General features: G+C 40.9%; 1 protein-coding gene across 4 annotated transcripts in view; it reads right to left on the reverse strand.

Moving 5' to 3' along the window:
* PRKDC (protein kinase, DNA-activated, catalytic subunit) overlaps positions 1–20,670 on the reverse strand; it is a 181,498-nt gene that overhangs the window by 124,801 nt on the left and 36,027 nt on the right. For all 4 annotated transcript variants that reach the window (XM_054498116.2, XM_054498114.2, XM_054498115.2 and 1 more), the window contains exons 22-28: positions 19,202–19,308; positions 16,245–16,335; positions 14,761–14,924; positions 13,254–13,406; positions 5,712–5,819; positions 3,410–3,636; positions 1,201–1,295 (exon numbers count right to left, since the gene is read on the reverse strand). In XM_054498116.2, the coding sequence (XP_054354091.2) occupies positions 1,201–1,295; positions 3,410–3,636; positions 5,712–5,819; positions 13,254–13,406; positions 14,761–14,924; positions 16,245–16,335; positions 19,202–19,308 (945 nt within the window). The remainder of the gene's footprint in view (positions 1–1,200; positions 1,296–3,409; positions 3,637–5,711; positions 5,820–13,253; positions 13,407–14,760; positions 14,925–16,244; positions 16,336–19,201; positions 19,309–20,670) is intronic.

Consider the following 20,670-nt stretch of genomic DNA (forward strand, 5'->3'; position numbering starts at 1 on the left):
TGTCAGTGATCACAAAAAAAGTTTCACTTGTTGAAAAAATTCACCCATATGGGAAATCAAGATAAACAAATTTAAGCTATTTGACAATGAGGACTAAATTGTAAACATTTTTTCCCACAGTAGACTATCAACATGAAGGATAACACAGCTCAGTTTGTCTTTTTAAAAAATAAACAAAGTTGCCAGGCGCAGTGGCTCATGCCTGTAATCCCAGCATTTTGGGAGGCTGAGGCGGGTGGATCACGTAAGGTCAGGAGTTATAGACCAGCCAGGCTAACATGGAGAAACATCTCTACTAAAAATATAAAAATTAGCCGGGTGTGGTGGCAGGCCCCTGTAGTCTCAGCTACTCAGGAGGCTGAGGCAGGAGAAACGCTTGAACCCAAGAGGCGGGGGTTGCAGTGAGCCGAGATCGCGCCATTGCACTCCAGCGTGGGGTACAAGAGCAAAATCCCATCACAAAAAATAAACAAATAAAATAAAATAAAATAAGTCAAGACCCGTATCAGTGATAAAGTCCTGCCACAGCTGTGTGGCCCTCTCAGTCAATGTCACGCCTGGGCCTCTGTGCCCCAACTACATCACGTGATGGGACCAATGGGGAGTTAAGAAGTCTTCTAGCTCAACAATTCTATGTAGTTCCTAATAGCTTCTCGCACAGAATTTAATTGTAATCATTTATTACTCTCTTAGCTATTTTGGCCTACTTCTGACTTAATATCTTTATAATATTCCTTCATCATGGATGAAACAGCTTTATCACAGTCCTGTAATGGGACCCACTTTCTACTTTCTAAATGATCACGAGTGAGTGCAGAGGCACTGACCACATCTCAGTGGTTATCACATCCAGCTTCTTCAGCACAATATCTGCACATTTTCATGTTCTGTCATCATAGCATCATACTGTCTGACTGGCTTCGTTGTCTCCCCTGCCCTGGGCAGGATCTGCAACCAACCAGGGTCAACCTCAATGGCCACCAGGAGTATATGGTGAGTCAAAGAGAATGAGGGCACGAAAAAATTATTAACAAGCTGGATTTGAGGCACTGAAGGGGCTTCTCTTCTCTTCACATTTATTAATTTATAGAACTCTTGGAAAAAAAAAAAACCTTATAAGAGAATTACACGAGCCTTAACTCCTCATTGGGGAAACTCTTCAGACCTGTAAGGCAGACAGAACACTGAAGCAAAAAGTACCTAAGGACTTCTCATCTGCATGTGCTAAGGCCAGACTCTCCATGTATATCACCAAGGCTTCAAACACAAACTGTTCCACCAAAGACTCTTCTTCCCTGTAAAATAAAGAATAGGAAACCTCACCTAAGAAAACAGTAAAGCAGAAAGGACAAAGAAGAGAAGGAGTGGAATTAAAGAAGGCACACATTAATTAAATTTGTTTTCTGTGGCTGGGTGCAGTGGCTCACGCCTGTAATCGCAGCACTTTGGGAGGCCGAGGCGGGCAGATCACGAGGTCAGGAGATTGAGACCACGGTGAAACTCCGTCTCTACTAAAAATACAAAAAATTAGCCGGGCGTGGTGGCAGGCGCCTGTAGCCCCAGCTACTCGGGAGGCTGAGGCAGGAGAATGGCATGAACCCGGGAGGCGGAGCTTGCAGTGAGCCGAGATCCTGCCACTGCACTCCAGACTGGACGACAGAGCAAGACTCCATCTCAAAAAAAAAAAAAAAAAAAAATCTGTTTTTTGTTTTTTTGTTGTTGTTGTTGTTGTTTTAAAGGCTCAGCTGGGTGTGGTGGCGCATGCCTATAAAGATCACTTGAGCCCTGGAGTTCGAGACCAGCCTGGGCAACAAAGTGACACCCTGTCTCTACAAAAAATTAAAAAAAAAAAAAAAATTAGTTGGGTGCAGTGGTGCACACCTGTGGTCCCAGCTACCTGGGAGGCTGAGGCAGGAGGACCACTTGAGCTCAGGAGGTTGAGGTTGAGTCATGATCCCCCCACTGCACTCCAGCCTGCGCAACAGAGCAAGACCCTGTCTCAGACAAAAAAAGGGGGGGAGGTGCTCAGTGTTTTAAAACATGAAACAGGTGCAGTGGCTCACACCTGTAATCCCAGAACTTTGGGAGGCTGAGGCAGGGATCACCTGAGGTCAGGAGTTCAAGACCAGCCTGACTAACATGGTGAAACCCCGTCTCTACTAAAAACACAAAAATTAGCCATGTGTAGTGGCGGGCGCCTGTAATCCCAGCTACTCGGAAGACTGAGGCAGGCAAGTCGCTTGAATCCGGGAAGCAGAGGTTGCAATGAGCCGAGATCGCGCCATTGCACTCCAGCCTGGGTGACTGGCTCCAGCTCCAAAAACAAACAAACAAAAAAAAACAAAAAAGAAAAACCATGAAACAACCTAAAATACTTCTCAAAGATACCTCCTCAAGAGCAGACTAGAGGAAAGCTACATGAACCAAAGAGGCAGCACACGCTCTGTTTCCACACAAGTGCCTCTGTCCCTTGCGTCTGCAGAACTGCTCATCTACCTATGTGGCTAATTATTATCTATGTGTCCTTCTGAAATGTAACCCTCATGAAGGGCTGTATCATTATACCTCCAACATGGACACAGGTCTGGCACATCATTTTTTCTTTTCTTCAACTTTTAAGTTCAGGGGTACATGTGCAGGATGTGAGGTTACACAGGTAAATGTGGTACACAATATTCCTAATAAGGAATGCTGGATGATGAACACCACTACCTTAGGTCAGCGACCACTTGTCTTTTTTCTTGGACCTCTGAAATCGCCTGTTCACTGGTGTCCCAGTCTTCAGTCTACTCAGACCCACTCTCCACACAGCTACCAGCAAGTGGATTTTAGGAGGAAATCTAAATGCATCTCTCCCTGCACCCACTACTCCACAGATCCTCTGTCACTAGAGGTGACCTACGCTCCTTACTACAGCAAGCAGAGCCCTCCTCACCAGCCTCACGACACCTGCCTCCAAACCTCAAAGGACTTTATCGCCTCAGACACCTTCCTGTTTCTTATCTCTACCCTCCACCACCCACTAACTTTGATCTAAAATGCCTTGGCTGACTTCCATTTATCCTTCAAGTCTCATCTCCAATATAAACCCTAGCAAGAGGCCACAGCTAACCTGCTCACCCTGGATCAGCTACTCCTCCTCTTGTGCACCCAAAGCCCCTGTATATGCGTCTTTTGTTGCATTTCCAAAATGACTGAGACAGTGTTTACATGCATTTCTCAGCAGTTTCCAAGCTTCTGGAGTGCAAACTGAATTTTAATTCACTTTTTATTTCCAGAAGACAGCACAGCATCCAGCACATAATTACTTACTAAATGCAGGAAATATGACACATGGATACACAGAGTGAAACTCCAAGTCACTTTTCAAAACCACAAGTTTCTCTTCTCTGTTGTGTAGCTTACAAACCTGAATTCCCTGTAGATATTATTAAAGGCAAGTGATGCTCCCAGCCTCTTGAAAGCATTGGGGTGAAGCGCGAGGCTGTAAAGTCGCTTGAAAAGCGATTTGGTGTTTACTGGACTCTTCTCCTGCTGCTGTGGTGTTATTTGCTTAATGGACCATTTAAGGAATTCTCGAATACACCGACCACAAAAATCTCTTAAAGTACTGTCAACAGGGTCCACAATTCCATCCTGAAACAAAACAAAGAGACCTTGATTGTACTAATTTTTATAACCACTGACAACTGAATACTCTTGGTCTATCTCTGAGCATAACTAAAGTATGTTAAAAATTAATTTATAGCACTAGTCAAGAAAAAAATAAACATTAGTAAAACCAATCTCCATAGTGTATCCAGAATCTAGGCTTGAGTAACTATTTCCTTCTGATATAATGAAAACATTTTCTTTTAAAGAAATTAATAAACTGAAAAGCCATGAAGAGGGGAGAGAAAACTTTAATTATAACAAAACAATCTTTCCCTTCCCTGAAAAAAAAGAAAATGGCTATATCCTAAGAATTTCAGAGGAATTCTGATTGTTGATTTTACCCCCTAACAGCTTTTGAGACACTTTGCATATTGAAGTCAAAGAGAATACGACCCTTGGAAGTTCCAAAGAAACTGTACTGCTCCATAAAGGAAAATCCTATGGAGGCATGAAGAGCAGCCCCCATAAAGGTCCTGCCGAAAACAGCTATGGACATTTGACCAACGACCACACAGAGATGTGGTAACAAAGTTATGCTTTGTTTCCTTCTAGTCATGACGCTCTCTCAGATCTACAAAGGAAAAGTTTAACTTGAAAATGTACACTCAACAATGAATTAAGAGAGTTCTGCCTAACACTTCCAGTTATTAGCTACATATAAAATCCTTTCTTGCAGAGGTAATTAGAATCCAAAAAGGTAACACAAGCCACGGTAATGGGAGGAGAGGGTGCTTCCTGCTTTTCAGAGCAGAGGTCACCAGCGCCACGTGGTGATGCAGGGAACAGCAGCTCCCACCAGGAAACCCACGGCCCTCCTTCACTTGAGTGCTGTGCTACTGAGTTCATGCTGCTTCTTTACCTTTTCTTTCCTCAACTATCTCGTTTTACTTCTCAGATTTCTATCTGAAGCTCTTACTTAATCTACTTTCAAGGATCAAAAGGGAGAAAAGAAACAGAAAACAACTAAAATAAAAACTTTTTAACAGAAACATTATAATGAAAACGTGAATGCAAATAAGCCATAAATTAACTTTAACTAACTGTATTTATTATACGTAGGATTCACTGGTAGACACTGCAGGGAATTAAACTACAGGTTTAATTATGTCACCACCCTAACGAATGGTCAGTCACTCTCCCCTGCCCATAATATGACTAAGAAAGGTCACACTCAGAGTACACTGCCAGCAGCATAACCAGGACTGTGCAGGCGACATAAACTTATTTGCACAGGTTCAAAAATTATAGTAAAATAAGCATCAAAAGACACTACAATTTAGCTGGCCTCACTGCCTCTGCCCTCAGTGAGCTGGCAACCAAATTCTAAGATGCTGCTTCTCTGTGTCAGGAGAGTTCTGTGTAAAAGGTGAACTGCTGTTTCCAGGGCCCTTTAGTTATTGAATCTGAGTATAGGACAAAATTGGATATACTCAGAAATTCTTCTTATTCTTTGTTTGTTTTTGAGACAGAGTCTCACTCTGTCACCCAGACTGGAGTGCAGTAGCACAATCTCAGCTCATTGCAACCTTTGTCTCCCAGGTTGAAGCAATTCTCATGCCTAAGCCACCTGGGGAGCTGGCACTACAGGTGTGTACCACCACGCCTAGCTAATTTTTCTATTTTTAGTAGAGACAGGGTTTCTCCATGTTGGCCTGGTTGGTTTCCAACTCCTGGGCTCATGCAATCTGCATGCCTCAGCCTCCCAAAGTGTTGGATTACAGGCGTGAGCCACTGTGCTCGGATCACCGCCAAGGTGGGTGGATCACTTGAGGTCAGGACTAAGACCAGCCTGGCCAACAAAGTGAAACCCCGTCTCTGCTTGAAATACAAAAAATTAGGCAGGCATGGTGGTGTACACCTGTAGTCCCAGCTATTCAGGAGGCTGAGACAGGAGAATTGCTTGATCCTGGGAGGCGCACGTTGCGGTGAGCCAAGATCGTGCCATTGCATTCCAGCCTGGGCGACGGAGCAAGACTCTGTCTCAAAAACATAAATAAATAAACATCAAATACAACTAATCGATGGAAATAAGAGGAAAAGAATCAACTATTACTTACCAATATAGCTTCTAGTAAGGCGACAGTATCCTGACTTTCAAATTTCTTATTGTTAGTGAACCAGTGAATCAGCTGCATAACTAGTGGCTCATACAGTTGCCTTGTCACCTGAAGAAAGAATACCATTAAAGTTAATTCCCTTCATGTTAAAGAAATGTTACGCTGTAAAGGGTTCCATTTAAATGCCATTTGCAGTATAAAATTAAGTAATACTACTACCATGGTTGTATTAGTTTCCTTTTTTAGTTCAGGCTCAAGTGGTCCTCTCCCACCTCAGCCTCCAGAATAGCTAGGACTACAGGCATGTACCACCACACCCAGTTAACTTAAAATTTTTTTTTGTAGAGACAGGGTTCCACTGTGTTGCCTAGGTTGGCCTTGAACTCCTGGCCTCAAGTGATCCTCCTGCCTCAGCCTCCCAACGTGCAGAGATTACAGGTATGAGCCACCATCCCCAGCCCCATTAGTTTCCTTTTCCAGTTTAATTCCATGATGAAGAGTCCAGCAAAGAAAAATATGCAATGAAAGCTCATTGTTCCTCTGATTGGGAGGGCAATTTAGGATAGATATTATTGGGTTTGTAATACTCATCTTTATTCATTTGATCTTGAACGTGCACAAAAGATATCCTGGATTACAGACAATCTAGTCACTATTCAACAACTATTGTACAAAGCAAATAACAACCCTGTGGTTCCCCACAGCCTAACTGTCTCCCCTTGTGGTGACAAAATGAAAGCCCAATCAATGTCCTATATACACAAATTCAAAGCCTGTACCACAGGGGAGGAACACAGAAAAACAGATTTAATCTGTTTATATACAGGACAAAGAGGAAGCTGCCTCTCCCACTGCTGCCAAAAGGAGAGAGGAAAACCTCTATGGAGATGGGATGAAAAGGATCCTAGGTCTAATCTCCTGGAACATAAATAAAGCCTCTCCAGAGGCCAGGTAGCCCCGTGCTCCCAGGCTTTGTAAAATCCAAGATGTCTCCAGGCCTGGGCTCCTCCCTTATGACAAGTAAACCCATACCCAAGGAGGCAGAGCTCCTGTCTTCCTAGAAGCTTGGAAGTGTAACCTAGTGGCCTGGTGGAGGTGAGACCATTTGGCCATCTTGGAGCAACAAGAGAAGTGGATCAGAGCAATTAGCTAGACAAACTGCTACAGATCTAACCCTCATTATACATGAGAGTAAAATGCTGGCCAGGCGCAGTGGTTCATGCCCATAATCCCAGCATTTTGAGAGGCCAAGTCGGGAGGGTCTTTTGAAGCCAGTTCAAGACCATCCTGGGCAACATAGGAAGACCTTGTCTCTAAAAAAATTATTTTTTAATTAGCTAGGCATGGTGGTGCGTGCCTGTAGTCCCAGCTACTCAGGCGGCTGAGACGGGTGGATGGCTTGGGCCCAGGAGGTGGAGGCTTTAGGGAACTATGATTACACTACTGCACTCCAGCATGGGTGACAGAGGGACACCATGTCTAAAAAAAAAATTAAAATGGCCAGGCACAATGTAATCCCAGCACTTTGGGAGGCTGAGGAGGCCGGATCACTTGAGGTCAGGAGTTTGTGACCACCCTGGCCAAAACAGTGAAACCTCTTCACTAATAAAAATTCAAAAATTAGCCGGGTGTGGTGGTGGTCGCCTGTAACCCCAGCTACTTGGGAGGCTAAGGCAGGAAAATCGCTTAAACTGGGAGGTGGAGGCTGCAGTGAGCCGAGATCGTACCACTGCACTCCAGACACAGTGAGATTCCGTCAAAAAAAAAAAGTAAAACGCTTGTGGCGGAAGTTAAGGTGAACACTCCCTATGCTGATATCCTGTACATTTCTGCCTCAGAGGCCAGGGCTTTTATAGGAGCACTGAGCCATCCAGGAGACCTTTATTCCCCACAGTTATTGAGCTCAACAATTAAGTACTTTGACATTAGAGGTCCATACTGTAGTTAATGTCACCTCAAAAATGATGCAAAATGTCCCAGGGCTCAGACTAAACAACACAGAGACTCTTCCAAACAGTCTTTCTAGTCTTTGAAGCTATTTTTTCTCCCTAATACCTTCACTGGCCTCTATGAAGCAATTTTTAAAATTAATCAATACAAAAGGGTCTTAACTTTCAGTTTGGAAGTTTAACCTGGTCTTAAAGCATCACTTTTTTTTCCACAAAAGAATCATACTGGTGTATTTTTTTTTTTTTTTTTTTTTTTTGAGATGGAGTCTCGCTCTGTCACCCAGGCTGGAGTGCAGTGGCGCACGGTCTCTGCTCACTGCAAGCTCCGCCTCCCAGGTCCACGCCATTCTCCTGCCTCAGCCTCCCGAGTAGCTGAGACCACAGGTGCCCGCCACCACGCCCGGCTAATTTTTTGTATCTTTAGTAGAGATGGGGTTTCACCATGTTAGCCAGGATGGTCTCCATCTCCTGACCTTGTGACCCACCCACCTCGGCCTCCCAAAGTGCTGGGATTACAGGCATGAGCCGCCGCACCTGGCCAAGAATCATACTGTTTTATTCTTAGTACGTAAGTTTTTTAATACATGTATACATAGCCAGATATATATATATACAATATAGACATACCCCTTTATAGAAAACCATCCCTCTACAATCCTACATCCCAAAGGTAACCACTGTCAACTTTCAAAATATTTTATTTACATACTTTTTTTTTTTTTTTTTTTGAGACAAAGAGTCTTACTCTGTCACCCAGGCTAGAGCGCAGTGGTGCAATCTGGGCTCACTCAGACTCCCGACCTCTGACCCCCAGGTTCAAGTGATTCTCCTGTCTCAGCCTCCCAAGTGGCTGGGATTACAGGTTTCCACCACCATGCCTGGCTAATTTTTGTATTTTTAGTAGCAACAGGGTTTCACCATGTTGGCCGGGCTGGTCTCAAACTCCTGACCCCTGGCCAATTTATATACATTTAAATATGTGTATATACATGTGTAAAAATAAAAATAAATCTGCCAAGGAGGAGAGCTCCTGTCTTCCTGGAAGAAACCAGTAACTGGTTTCTTCTTAGAGTACTTTCCACGTAAACATATGCACTCTATCAGTGTTTTCAGTAGCCGCCCAGTACCTCAACTATGGACGTACCACAACCCAGCTACCAGAACCCTACTGCTAGAAATGCAAATATTTCTAAACTATGACTACCATACAGAGTGGAGAGTCCTGAGCACACTGTTTAAGCAGCTCTCTTGTAAGGAAGCTGCTAGGCCAGGACTGTGGTCACCCAATCCGAGCCCAGCTGCAGAGCCTGTGCCTGCGTCACCCCACCAACCATGACGTGCAGGGTCCTTTCCTTGTGCCCTTGGCAACACCAAACATTGTTCATCTTTTAAATATTTCACAGTAGCCAATATCATTTTAATTGGAAGTTCCTTGTTTACAAAAAGGTTGACTATTTTAAGATACATTCCATCGGCCATTTACATTTCTTCTTTTATGAGCTGCCTATTTTTTTCTTTATACATTTGTCCATTTTTAAATCTGATTTCTTCAGTAGTATGTTGCACATTATGTATATGTTACAATGTTGGTTTTGTGCCATTCAGTAGTCTTAAACATTTATAAGGTCAAAACTATCAATACATTAACACTTTTACGTGTCTCCCTATCTGTACAAACTTTATAGAAAGACACAGAAGGATGCCGATTATAGAAAAGTAATGAAATCCATCCAAGGAGCAGAAATCACACTGCATACAGAAGAAAACGTTTTGAAATGCTACGAGTCTACTTTTTGTTAACAAAACATCTACACACGTCAAGATGTGTTATTATAAAGACATTCTTCAGACTTTCCAGAGGATCTAACATCTTTTCCCAGGGAACAAGCATGTGAAAGGGGTGACATGAAGGTTCATTTTTATCTTTGAACATTTTTATATTATAAACTGATGTGTTATCAACAAAAAAGACCTAGAGATATACACAGACAGATATGCTATGTGGTCATTACATTTTTCTGTAATTTATTTATAGTTCGTTTTTCCTTCTAAATCTTATTGATTTACAGTTAGTTTCTTCAACCTGTGACAAAGACCCTCTTCCTTACCCTAACTCTAGTCAGGCTCCTCTGAACTCTTCTCAACTAGGCCTTGACTTCTGGGCTTCCATGTTCATCTCTATTAGTCCAGTTTTACCAAGAACTCTACTGAGTCAGTTCAGTAAAAACTCCTCCCCTTGATATATAATCTAATTCCTCATCTCCCACCAGCCCCCAGGCAGTGTCTGGTCACCCTGGCCCATCTTCAGCCATAACACTCTTAGGATTGGTTTAGCCACAATCCTCTTTATGCCTGATGTTTCTTCTGTTGTGGGAAGTCAGGGGCCCCAAATGGAGGGACCGGCTAGAGCCGAGGCAGAAGAACGTAAATTGTGAAGATTTCATGGACATTTATCAGTTTCCAAAATTAATACTTTTATAATTTCTTACACCTGTCTTTACTGCAGTCTCTGAACATAAATTGTGAAGATTTCATGGACATTCATCACTTCCCCAATCAATACTCTTATAATTTCTTATGCCAGTCTTTACTTTAATCTCTTAATCCTGTTATCTTTGTAAGCTGAGAATGTACATCACCTCAGGACCACTACTGTACAAACTGATTGTAAAATATGTGTGCTTGAACAATATGAAATCAGTGCACCCTGAAAAAGAACAGAATAACAGCGATTTTTGGGGAACAAGGGAGGGAAGATAACCATAAGGTCTGAACTGCCTACAGGGTCAGGCAGAACACAGCCACATTTTTCTTCTCAAAGAGAGCCTATAGACGGATGTGCGAGTAGGAGAAATATCACTGAATTCTTTTCCCAGCAAGGAATGACCCTGGGGAAGGAATGCATTCCTGGGGGTAGGTCTATAGACAGCTGCTCTGGGAGTGTCTGTCTTATGCAGTTGAGATAAGGACTGAAATACGGCCTGGTCTCCTGCAGTACCCTCAGGCTTACCAGGATTGGGAAATTCCAGCCTGGTAAATTCTAGTCAGACTGGTTGTTTGCCCTCGGACCCTGTTTCCTGTTAAGATGTTTATCAAGACAATGCACAGCAGGACATAGGCCCTCATCAGTAATTCTAATTTTGCCTTGCCTTGTGACCTTTATAGCGCTTTGAAGCATGTGATCTTTGTGACCTACTCCCGGTTTGTACACCCCCTCCCCTTTTAAAATCCCTAATAAAAATTTGCTGGTTTTGCGGCTCGGGGTCATCATCACAGTCCCGGGTGTAACATTTCTCTCTTTGTACTCTTTCTCTTTATTTCTCAGACCGGCCGACACTTAGGGAAAATAGAAAAGAACCTACATTGAAATACTGAGGGCTGGTTCCCCCAATATTCCTCTTAGTGATTTTCCATCCACTGACCCTGACCCTGCTCCTTGGCTATCAATCCCCCTGGTCAATAAGTATTTGGAGTAGAGCCCAATCCCTCTCCAGCAGCGTAAAAGCCCACTGGAGTAGCCTCCCCTTTAATAGTTTTCCTTAACATGTTTAATGAATGTCATGAATAACTTTTTCTTTAACACGTTAGTCATTTGACCTAATACCATTTATTAAATGACCCATTTCCCACTTAAATGACCCCCTACCATAGACACAATTTTCATATACACACAAGGGGCCACTTCCCAGCACCTAGCTCTCCCACTGAGCCATCTGTGCACTGGTTCAGCCTCTTATACTCCATAAGGCCACTTTTCAACATCTACTATACAAGACTCCCTCCAGCGTGCAACTCTTTCAAGATGTGTCTTGCTTATTAGGCTCAAGCAATTACTCCTTCAGATTGTTCTTTTAAGTTCAAAAATAAAATTAATTCTGGATTTTTTACTGGAATTACACCAGAGTTATCAATTGATTTGGGGAAACTTGAGGTTTTTTTTCAATAATGACTTCTACCTCAGGTACATAAGCTATTCATCTTCTATAGTCATAAAATATGTTTGCCTGGCACATTGAAGTTTATTCCTAGACATTTTTTAATGCTGTTATGAACAAGATGTTTATAGACATATTTTCCCAGTGGTCAATACTAATATATGAAATATATGAGAATAATATATGAAAAAAGATATATGAGAATTATGTGTTTATAATTCATCAGCTTTTTCCTTTATTAATTCTTAGAGTTTATCAGCTGATATGCTTACTCTTGGGCCTTCCAGATTTTGAAAACAATTATAATAATCTTTTCTCCTTCCTAATATTCCTTCTATGATTTTCTTATCTTACAGTATTGAATAGAATCTCCCAAATAATTAGTGGGGCTGATGTCCTAGCCTTACTGGCCGGCTGACAAGTGTCTTTTGATTGCCAAGTGCCAAGTGCTGGGGTAGATGCTGGAGAGGCAGCAAGGAACACCAGCCTCTGTCCATGCAGAGTTTAACTGACTCCAAGTAAAGCACTGACCACTCCCAGAAACAGGCCGTGCTCCCATGCTGGGTGGAAGCACAAGGGAGTGTCAGTGCTTCACACAGAGGATGACCTGGTTGCAAGATTCAGGCAGACATTCTATCATATTAAACATCATGTGAAACTACTCCTAGTTTATCAGGAGCTGCCAAATGCCTTCCAGGCTTCCATGGAGAGGTTCCCTGCTACATTAAATCTACTTCTGTGGTAAGTTTCCAGTTTTCACCATGAGCTCTATTTAATCACAGTGCATCTGAACATACTGCTGGACTATATTCACTCATGTATACTGCAGAATTTTCCAGCTGCATTATGAATGAGTTTTGCATTTCATTTTCTAAGTGTGTACCCTGATATTCAGGTCATGCTAGATTCATAAAATGAACTGAGAAGATTTCTTACCTTTTTCTGCTTCATGGCAGCAGTGAAGGATTTGTCCATAAGTCATAGTATAGGCCACTTGCCAGCCATGGTTATTTATTTATTTTTTTTTGGAGAATGAGTCTCGCTCTGTCTCCCAAACTAGAGTGCAGTGGCGTGATCTCAGCGCACTGCAATCTCCACCTCCTGGGTTCAAGTGATTCTCATGTCTCAGCCTCTTGAGTAGCTGGGATTACAGACGCGTGCCACCACGCCTAGGTAAGTTTTGTATTTTTAGTAGAGACGGGGGTTTTATCATGTTGGCCAGGCTGGTCTTGAACTCCTGACCTCAGGTGATCTGCCCACCTCAGCCTCCCAAAGTGCTGGGATTACAGATGTGAGCCACCATGCCCGGCCCATGGTTATTTCTCTCTTCTTCCCTCTGTGAAAGACTATGTTTGTCCATGAGAGGGGTGACAGCTAATTCACCTTTAGATGCCTGGACTCTCAGTAACTTTTAACTACAACAACGATTCCAAACTCCAAGACACACTGAAAGTGGAGGGGAGAGCTTTTAGAAGTCCTGGTGCCCAGGTCGTGCCCAGGTCATGCCCATGACCAATTAAACCAGAGCACCTGGGGGAGCAGTCAGGGAGCAGTATCGTTCCTAACCATCTCCAGGTAATTTCACTGCTCTGCTGACCACTGAATTAGACAAACCAAACTTTTAAGTTTTACAACTATTTCAGATTCAAAGCCCTTACCTGATCAACATCACACGCAAGTCGAAGCAGCACAGGAAATGTCCGCTTATAGAGCTGGTACATGGGTGGGGCTCCCTGTCCCCCTTCTGGCATCTGCGTGGCTTTGCCCAACATAAACATAACAATGCTATGTAAAAGTTCACAGGCTGCAACCTAAAACAGACCAGGAGGTCAGCAATGTTTAAGTTATCATGTTGATGACAAAAGAATATTTGAAATGTCACTCGATTTAGCCCTTTAAGAAGAAAAATTTCATTGCACATAACTATCATGTAACCCAAATATAAATTAACTGGAATTAGCATTTCTTGTTGTATAAAACTAATGATTCTGTTCACTTTGTTTTTTTATCCAAGAACAAAGAATTAAAATTTAAAAGCTTTAGAAACTGGGAAGTATATTTCACTGTTGCCATATTAAAGAACTATATAACTTTGCTTCATCTGTTAGCACATTTTCAACTATCACTTTTCGTAAAAATATTTCTTGAAGCACTATAGAAAATTTACAAATTAATACACGCATACCTCATTTTATGGCGCTTTGGACACAATGTGTTTTTTAACAAATTGAAGGTCTGTGGCAACCCTGCACTGAGAAATTCTACTGGCTCAATTCTTCCAACAGCATGTGCTCACTTTGTTAGCATTTTTAAACAATAAAGCATTTTAAAGTATGTATATAAAGTTCTAATGCTATTGCACACTAAAGAGACCACAGTATAGTGTAAACATAACTTTTACATGTACTGAAAAACCAAAAAACTAGTGTGATTTGCTACACTGAGATATTAACTTTATTGCTGTGGCCTGGAGCTGAACCTGCAGTTATCACCAAGGTATGCTATGCCTGTATGAAAATTTGAGATTATCTGTCTCTAATCTCCCAGAGTTAAGGGGATAACCAAGCATAGACCGAATATCACTCTCAAATGCCCTTTATATTGCATTTTATATAATGAAGAGCTTTTGGTATATTAACATTTTGAAAGGCAATTTTTTTTTTTTTTTTTTTTTTTTATGAGATGGAGTCTCACTCTGTCGCCCAGGCTGGAATCCAGTGGTATAATCTCGGCTTACTGCAACCACTGCCTCCCAGGTTCAAACGATTCTCCTGCCTCAGCCTCCCAAGTAGCTGAGACTACACTCGCATGCCAGCACACCTAATTTTTGTATTTTTAGTAAAGATCAGGTTTTACCATGTTGGCCAGGATGGTCTCAAACCCCTGACCTCAAGTGATCTGCCTGCCTCGGCCTCCCAAAATGCTGGGATTACAGGCATGAGCCACCATGCCCAGCCCAATTACCTATTAAGATGATTTATGCTTAACTTACATTTATCAATGACAATGACTTCTAATAAGTAAGTAGTTTTCTAATTACTATATTACAGAAAATACAAAATTACTAATATTGGAATGGCTGAAATGTGTTCTCTATATCCTAACCAATATGTATTTTTAAAACAATACGCTCTAAATAATGGGTGAAATGAAAAATAGAAGTACTTTAGTTTGTCTGTCACTGGCTGTGAGCGCTAATTCTGTGACTCGAGGCAGGAACACGTCCAGGAAAATGACAGGTTTCATCTCTCTAAAGGGCACTGCAAAGCTCAGTCGCTTCTCTCTGTCCCAGGCCACATAGCTCTTCATCATCTCATCTGAGGACGTGACTGTTAGAAAAGATTTAAGAACAATGAAACATTTTTTTTCTTTTTATTAGTGTCAGAATTATTCATAAATCAAAACATTTCTAATGCCAGCTGTTCTACATTCTATTAAAGTGAAGCACTTCATTCATCTTTCCCTTTTCTTTTGCCTCAGATATGTAATTATAACATCAGAAATCACTTGATTTAATTTAAAGTAAAATTACTTTTAAACAAGCCTAATAGTCTCAAATGTTTAATATCCAAATTCAGTAAGAGTTACTTAAAGTATTGTGTGGAAGAAAGTCAATGAACAAAATTTTTACTTAAAAAAAAAAAATCTCTTTAAAACACTTTCCAAATACAGGCTCTAACTCCCTAAATAATCAAAAGTCACTGGTATATTTAACACCAAATTTCAAAAGTAAAAATACAGAGGAATTTTTACTAATCAAAAATGTAGACTTTTGGCCAGGCACACTGGAGCATGGTGGCTCACACCAGTGATTCCAGCACTTTGGGAGGCTGAGGCTGGTGGAGCACCTGAGGTCAGGAGTTGAAGACCAGCCTGGCCAACATGGTGAAACCCCAACTCTACTAAAAATACAAAAAATTAGCCAGGCATGGTGGCGTCTGTCTGTAATTCCAGCTATTCAGGAGCCTGAGGCAGGAGAATCGCTTGAATCTGGGAGGTGGAGGTTGCAGTGAGCCAAGATTGTGCCACTGCATTCCAGCTTGGGCAACAGAGAGAGGAAAAAAAAAAAAAGTAGATTCTTTTAAATTAAAATAATAGAGACAGCTTCTTGCCATGTTGTTGCACAAGCTAGTCTCAAACTCCTGATCGCAGGCAATCTTCCCACCTCAGCCTCCCAAAGTGCTGGAATTACAGGCGTGAGCCACCACACGCAGCCTACTAATCAAAAATGGTAATTCTCATTTGGAAAAATTTCTAAAAATATCAAAATATTAACAATATTGGATCTCAAAGAGATTAACTTGGAATTCCCGACACTAATATGGAAAAGAGTATCAAATTACATTGTTTCAAACTGGATAACATGCTTAACAAATCAAGCTAGAACATCTGTTCTACCAGTATATTGAATTATTCCAATTTTACAGATACAGTCAAACGATTAGGCAAGATATTATTCTTTATAATCTTATTTAGAAATATATAAATCACATATAGGAGCAAATATTCAGAATATATTATATATATATCTGAAATATATATATCTGAAATATATATTCAGAATATATTATGTATATTCAGAATGTATATACATCCAAATAAAAGCACAAATGTATCTACAGAGGTTATTTATTTTAAAAGAAGTTTACCTGTCAGAAGATTTTTGTTTATTTGTCCTCCTAGAGATCCAAGCATTTGTACTACTCTAATTCTTATTTCTTCTAAGGATATTGCTTCATTCTGTAAATTTGAACAATTGTATATATGTGATTACAAATGGGTTAAAGATTAAATAGAAGACATAGGAAAAAACTCTTTGCCACCCACTTGGATGTCCATTTCCTAGAATCGCAGTTCCAAACTTTTTGACAGGATCCTTTCCACTCTTAAGAAATATCAAGGACCCCCAAAGAGCTTTGTTTTATGTAGGTCCTGTTTATCAGTATTAATGACATTAGAAATTGAAACACAGAAACTATGTAAATAGTTATTTAAACTACTAAACTCATTACATGTTATAAAAAGCAACTATATTTTTCAAACAAACGAAAACTCTGGGCAAAGTGGCCATTCCACAATAGTGCAGATCCCTTTACAGTGTAGCTCACTGGGAGACAGTTTGGGCCTCACACCGATATTGCAGTTGGAAAACCAGGCAAGAAATTTTAAATAGTCTTTTTAGCTAACTGTAGTTATTCTTCTCTGATATTACACCAAAACTGAACCAGCGGTAGTTTCTTAAAGGTTAGTTACAATGTCGAACCTGAATTCTTATCATGAACTCTACATACTCTACTATGTTAAAATCCAATGGCTGATCTTGCACTTTGAGTGGATTTTTCATCCATGTATAATTTGGAAACATCATGTATTCCTCGTCTGAAAATACTGGTTCACTGGATTGTGCAGATATTCCAAATGTTGACACATTTCATTATATATGCAAAAAATCACATAAGCAAATATCACCACCAATCTTATTAGAAAAAAATCTTAGGCTGGGCACAGTGGCTCACACCTGTAGCCCAGCACTTTGGGAGGCCAAGGTGGGCAGATCACGAGGTCAGGAGTTCGAGACCAGCCTTTCACCAACATGGTGAAAGCCCATCTCTACTAAAAATAAAACAATTAGCCAGGCATGGTGGCACGCACCTGTAATCCCAGCTCCTCAGAAGGCTGAGGCAGGAGAATCGCTTGAACCCAGGAGGCGGAGGTTGCAGTGAGCACTCCAGTCTGGGCAACATAGCGAGACTCCATCTCAAAATAAAAAAAAATATATTTAAGTAATGAGAAGCTATCAAACTTACTGCAATAGTTACAAGTTCTCCAAAATTTTATAGTTCACTTAAAAGCTTGAATTTTATCACTGGCAACAGATTTTCAGAAGTTTTCCTCAAAGTGGCAGGCTCGGTTCATTTTAGAGAAAATGTCTGCATATTTCCACCTATGAATAACCTCAGTTTGCCTTTCAGTTGTCATTTCAATAAAAATTGTGTCCACAAAGCAGTGGCTACTTCAGCTCCCAGTTCAAAGCACCACACAGTGCTTTTTCTCCAGATAGCTGTCACACTTTTCTATGCAGGTCTGCTTCATGTGCACTTCCTGCCTCACACACAGTATTTTTAAAAATCTGTCCTCAGAGTCAATGCTACAGAATCAACAGTGTTCTCCATCATAATACCGTGGTGCAAATTAACGGAGTAAAAATAGCTTTGGCCTTGCACCCTGGATCCCCCAGGGGTCACAGTTAGAGAACCAAGTGCTAAGGAACAGGCATTGTGTATCTGTACAAAAATTTTGGCAAAGCACAGTGGCACAAGCCTGTAATCCCAGCATTTGAGAGGCTGAGGTGGGCGGATTGCTTGAGCCCAGGAGTTCAAGACCAGCCTGGGCAACAACGCAAAACCCATCTCTACGAAAAATACAAAAATTAGCTGGGCATAGTGGCACATGCCTGTGGTCCCAGCTACTCAGGTGGCTGAGGCAGGAGGATCACTTGAGCCTGGGAGGTTGAAGTTGCAGTGAGCTGAGATCACATCACTGCACTCCACCCTGGGTGACGACATGAGATCCTGCCTCAAAAAAAAATTAAATCGATAAGAATAAAAGGAATTTTATTTGTAAAACCAGAGATATATTTATTTTATCCTGCTGTGTCATAAAATTATAAAAACTTTTATGCTGCCATTTCTAGTTTCATTCTAGTCTCTCAATCAAAAGGTGCCCAAAATAATGAGGTGAGAAGAACTGACCCTAGAGTTTGCATTCAGTTTTAGATGTTAAAAGTTTTTCAAATTTTAATTCTTACTTCATTCCAAAAATAGCTATTTTCCCTATTCTAACTCAATTTTCTCTATTTACGTCATATTTTACTATCACATCATATGGCTCATCTCGAGAAAACTGGCCCCAAGGAATTATCACCAAAAAGCCATAAAAGAACAAAAAAGAAAACTGGAACAAACTGAACCTGATAATATGACATATTTAAGATCTAAGCATAAATGAAAGTCTTACATATCCCTGGTATCAGTATTCTGACTTGCTTATTTAATACGAACTAGTTTACCTTTTATTATCCACTAAATACATTTGAGGGCAGGGATGAACAGAAAAACAAGACCAAAAAACAAAACAAAACAAAACAGTTAATATAGTTTATATTTCCATAGCTAAAAATATATTAATTTTTTTTTAGTCAGGCTACTCCCATTGCCCAGGCTGGAGTGCAGTGGTGTGATCTTGCTCACTACAGCCTCAACTTCCTGGGCACAGGTGATTCTCCCACCTCAGCCTCCCAAGTAGCTGGGGCCACAGGCATGCGCCACCACACCCAGCTAATTTTTTGTATTTTTTAGTAGAGACAGGGTCTTCCTATGTTGTCCAGGCTGAGCTCAAGCAATCCACCCACCTCAGCCTCCTAAAGTGCTGGGATTACAGGTGTGTGCCACCATGCCTGGCCAATATATTAAAATTATTTTTATATTGTACTCTACTTTGTATACAAAAACAACTAACATTTTAAATGAAGATTTTTACTTTTCACAAGTGTTAGAATCTGATCTCTGCATTATGTAAGGTACAGAAAATACAAAGGACTTCTTACTGATGAAAGGTTCTTTGTCTTCTTCAGGTGCTTTAACACCACTTTATTAAATCCTTTCTGGGCAGCACGAGAAAGAGCTGACACTTCCCAGTTATTCTTGGTCTCATCTACCAATAGTAAACGAAAATAAAATTTAAAATAGCATTCATTCATTCATTTAATGTACATTAGAGACAACAAACTATATTGTCAAATAGAAACATTAAAATCCTAAATTATGATTTAAAAAAATTAAGTTTCTAAAACAAAAAATACAAATGGTGGTTGCTTTTAAACATCACTGTCTGCCAAAAGGAACATGGCTCCTTGGGAGGTGTCTGACTGTAGGGTCAAGAAGAGCATGAATCATCTCGTGGAGCAGGAGTGGCTCCCACGCATCACACTCGGGCCAAATCTGGGACAACGTGGGCATCAAAACCAATCATGATGGTAAAAGATTAGACCCACTGAAAAAATAAGAATCCACAAATCTTACTAATACAGACAAATAAATAACAGGGAAAATTGTTTCTTGCAGTAGAACATCAATTAGGATGAAAGAAATGACGGGGGTAGAAAATCACCATTTTGCAACCATCAAAGTAATACCTGATTCAGAAGAATAGTCAGTGGATACTAAAACTATTATGGTGAGCTTGATGAGGAACAAGAATATTTAGTGTTGAAGTACCCCAATAAATTCCTTTTTCTTTTAAGCTATCATAAACTTACAGAGAATGGAGAGTATATAACTTCTTTCCTGAAGCACTGAGGGTAAGTGACCGACTCAACACCCCACTGCCCCGAATGCTTCAATGTGTGTTTTCCACAAGGACAGTCTCTCACACAACTGCCACACAACCATCCGAACCAGATTACCAACATTCACTCCTCAGCACCACTCCGAGTTCGGCATTCACCTAAGAATGTTTTTAATTCAGGACAGCACTTAGTTGACCTATCTCTTTAGTCTCTTTTAGACTGAAGCTGTTCTTCAGTATTACCTTGCATTTCATAATTTGGACATTTAAAAAATCATATGCCAGTAATTTTATACATGGTCTCTCCATATGCATTTGTCTAATGTTTTCTCATGATTAGACTCAGGTTATGGGAACCAGTTGTAACATTTTACTATTTCCTTTATTAACTGCTGAATTAAACTTTGACACGTTCATTTTCTCTCTGCAGAGTCATAGTTCTACAACTACAAAGTCATTTCCAAAGTTCTGAGACGTCCAGTGCATTCACTGACACGGCCAGGTGAGCTGCGCCGCGGGAGGGCACCTCCCAGTGGTTTAACTCCAGCAAGTCTTCTCTTGGTTCCAGAATGAATCCCTGGCAGTGGGATCTTAGCGCTGCTCTGTCTCTCTAGCTAGTTCTTTTCCTTTCTATAATTCTGTGGTCCGTTTGGTGACCTTCTGTGGGTAGATGTTAAAGAGTTCTACTCTCTGATGAGCCAGAGATGATAAGAGAATCTAGTTTTTAGT

Source organism: Pongo pygmaeus, chromosome 7, assembly GCF_028885625.2.
Source record: "Pongo pygmaeus isolate AG05252 chromosome 7, NHGRI_mPonPyg2-v2.0_pri, whole genome shotgun sequence".
In the NCBI taxonomy this organism is placed as follows: domain Eukaryota; kingdom Metazoa; phylum Chordata; class Mammalia; order Primates; family Hominidae; genus Pongo; species Pongo pygmaeus.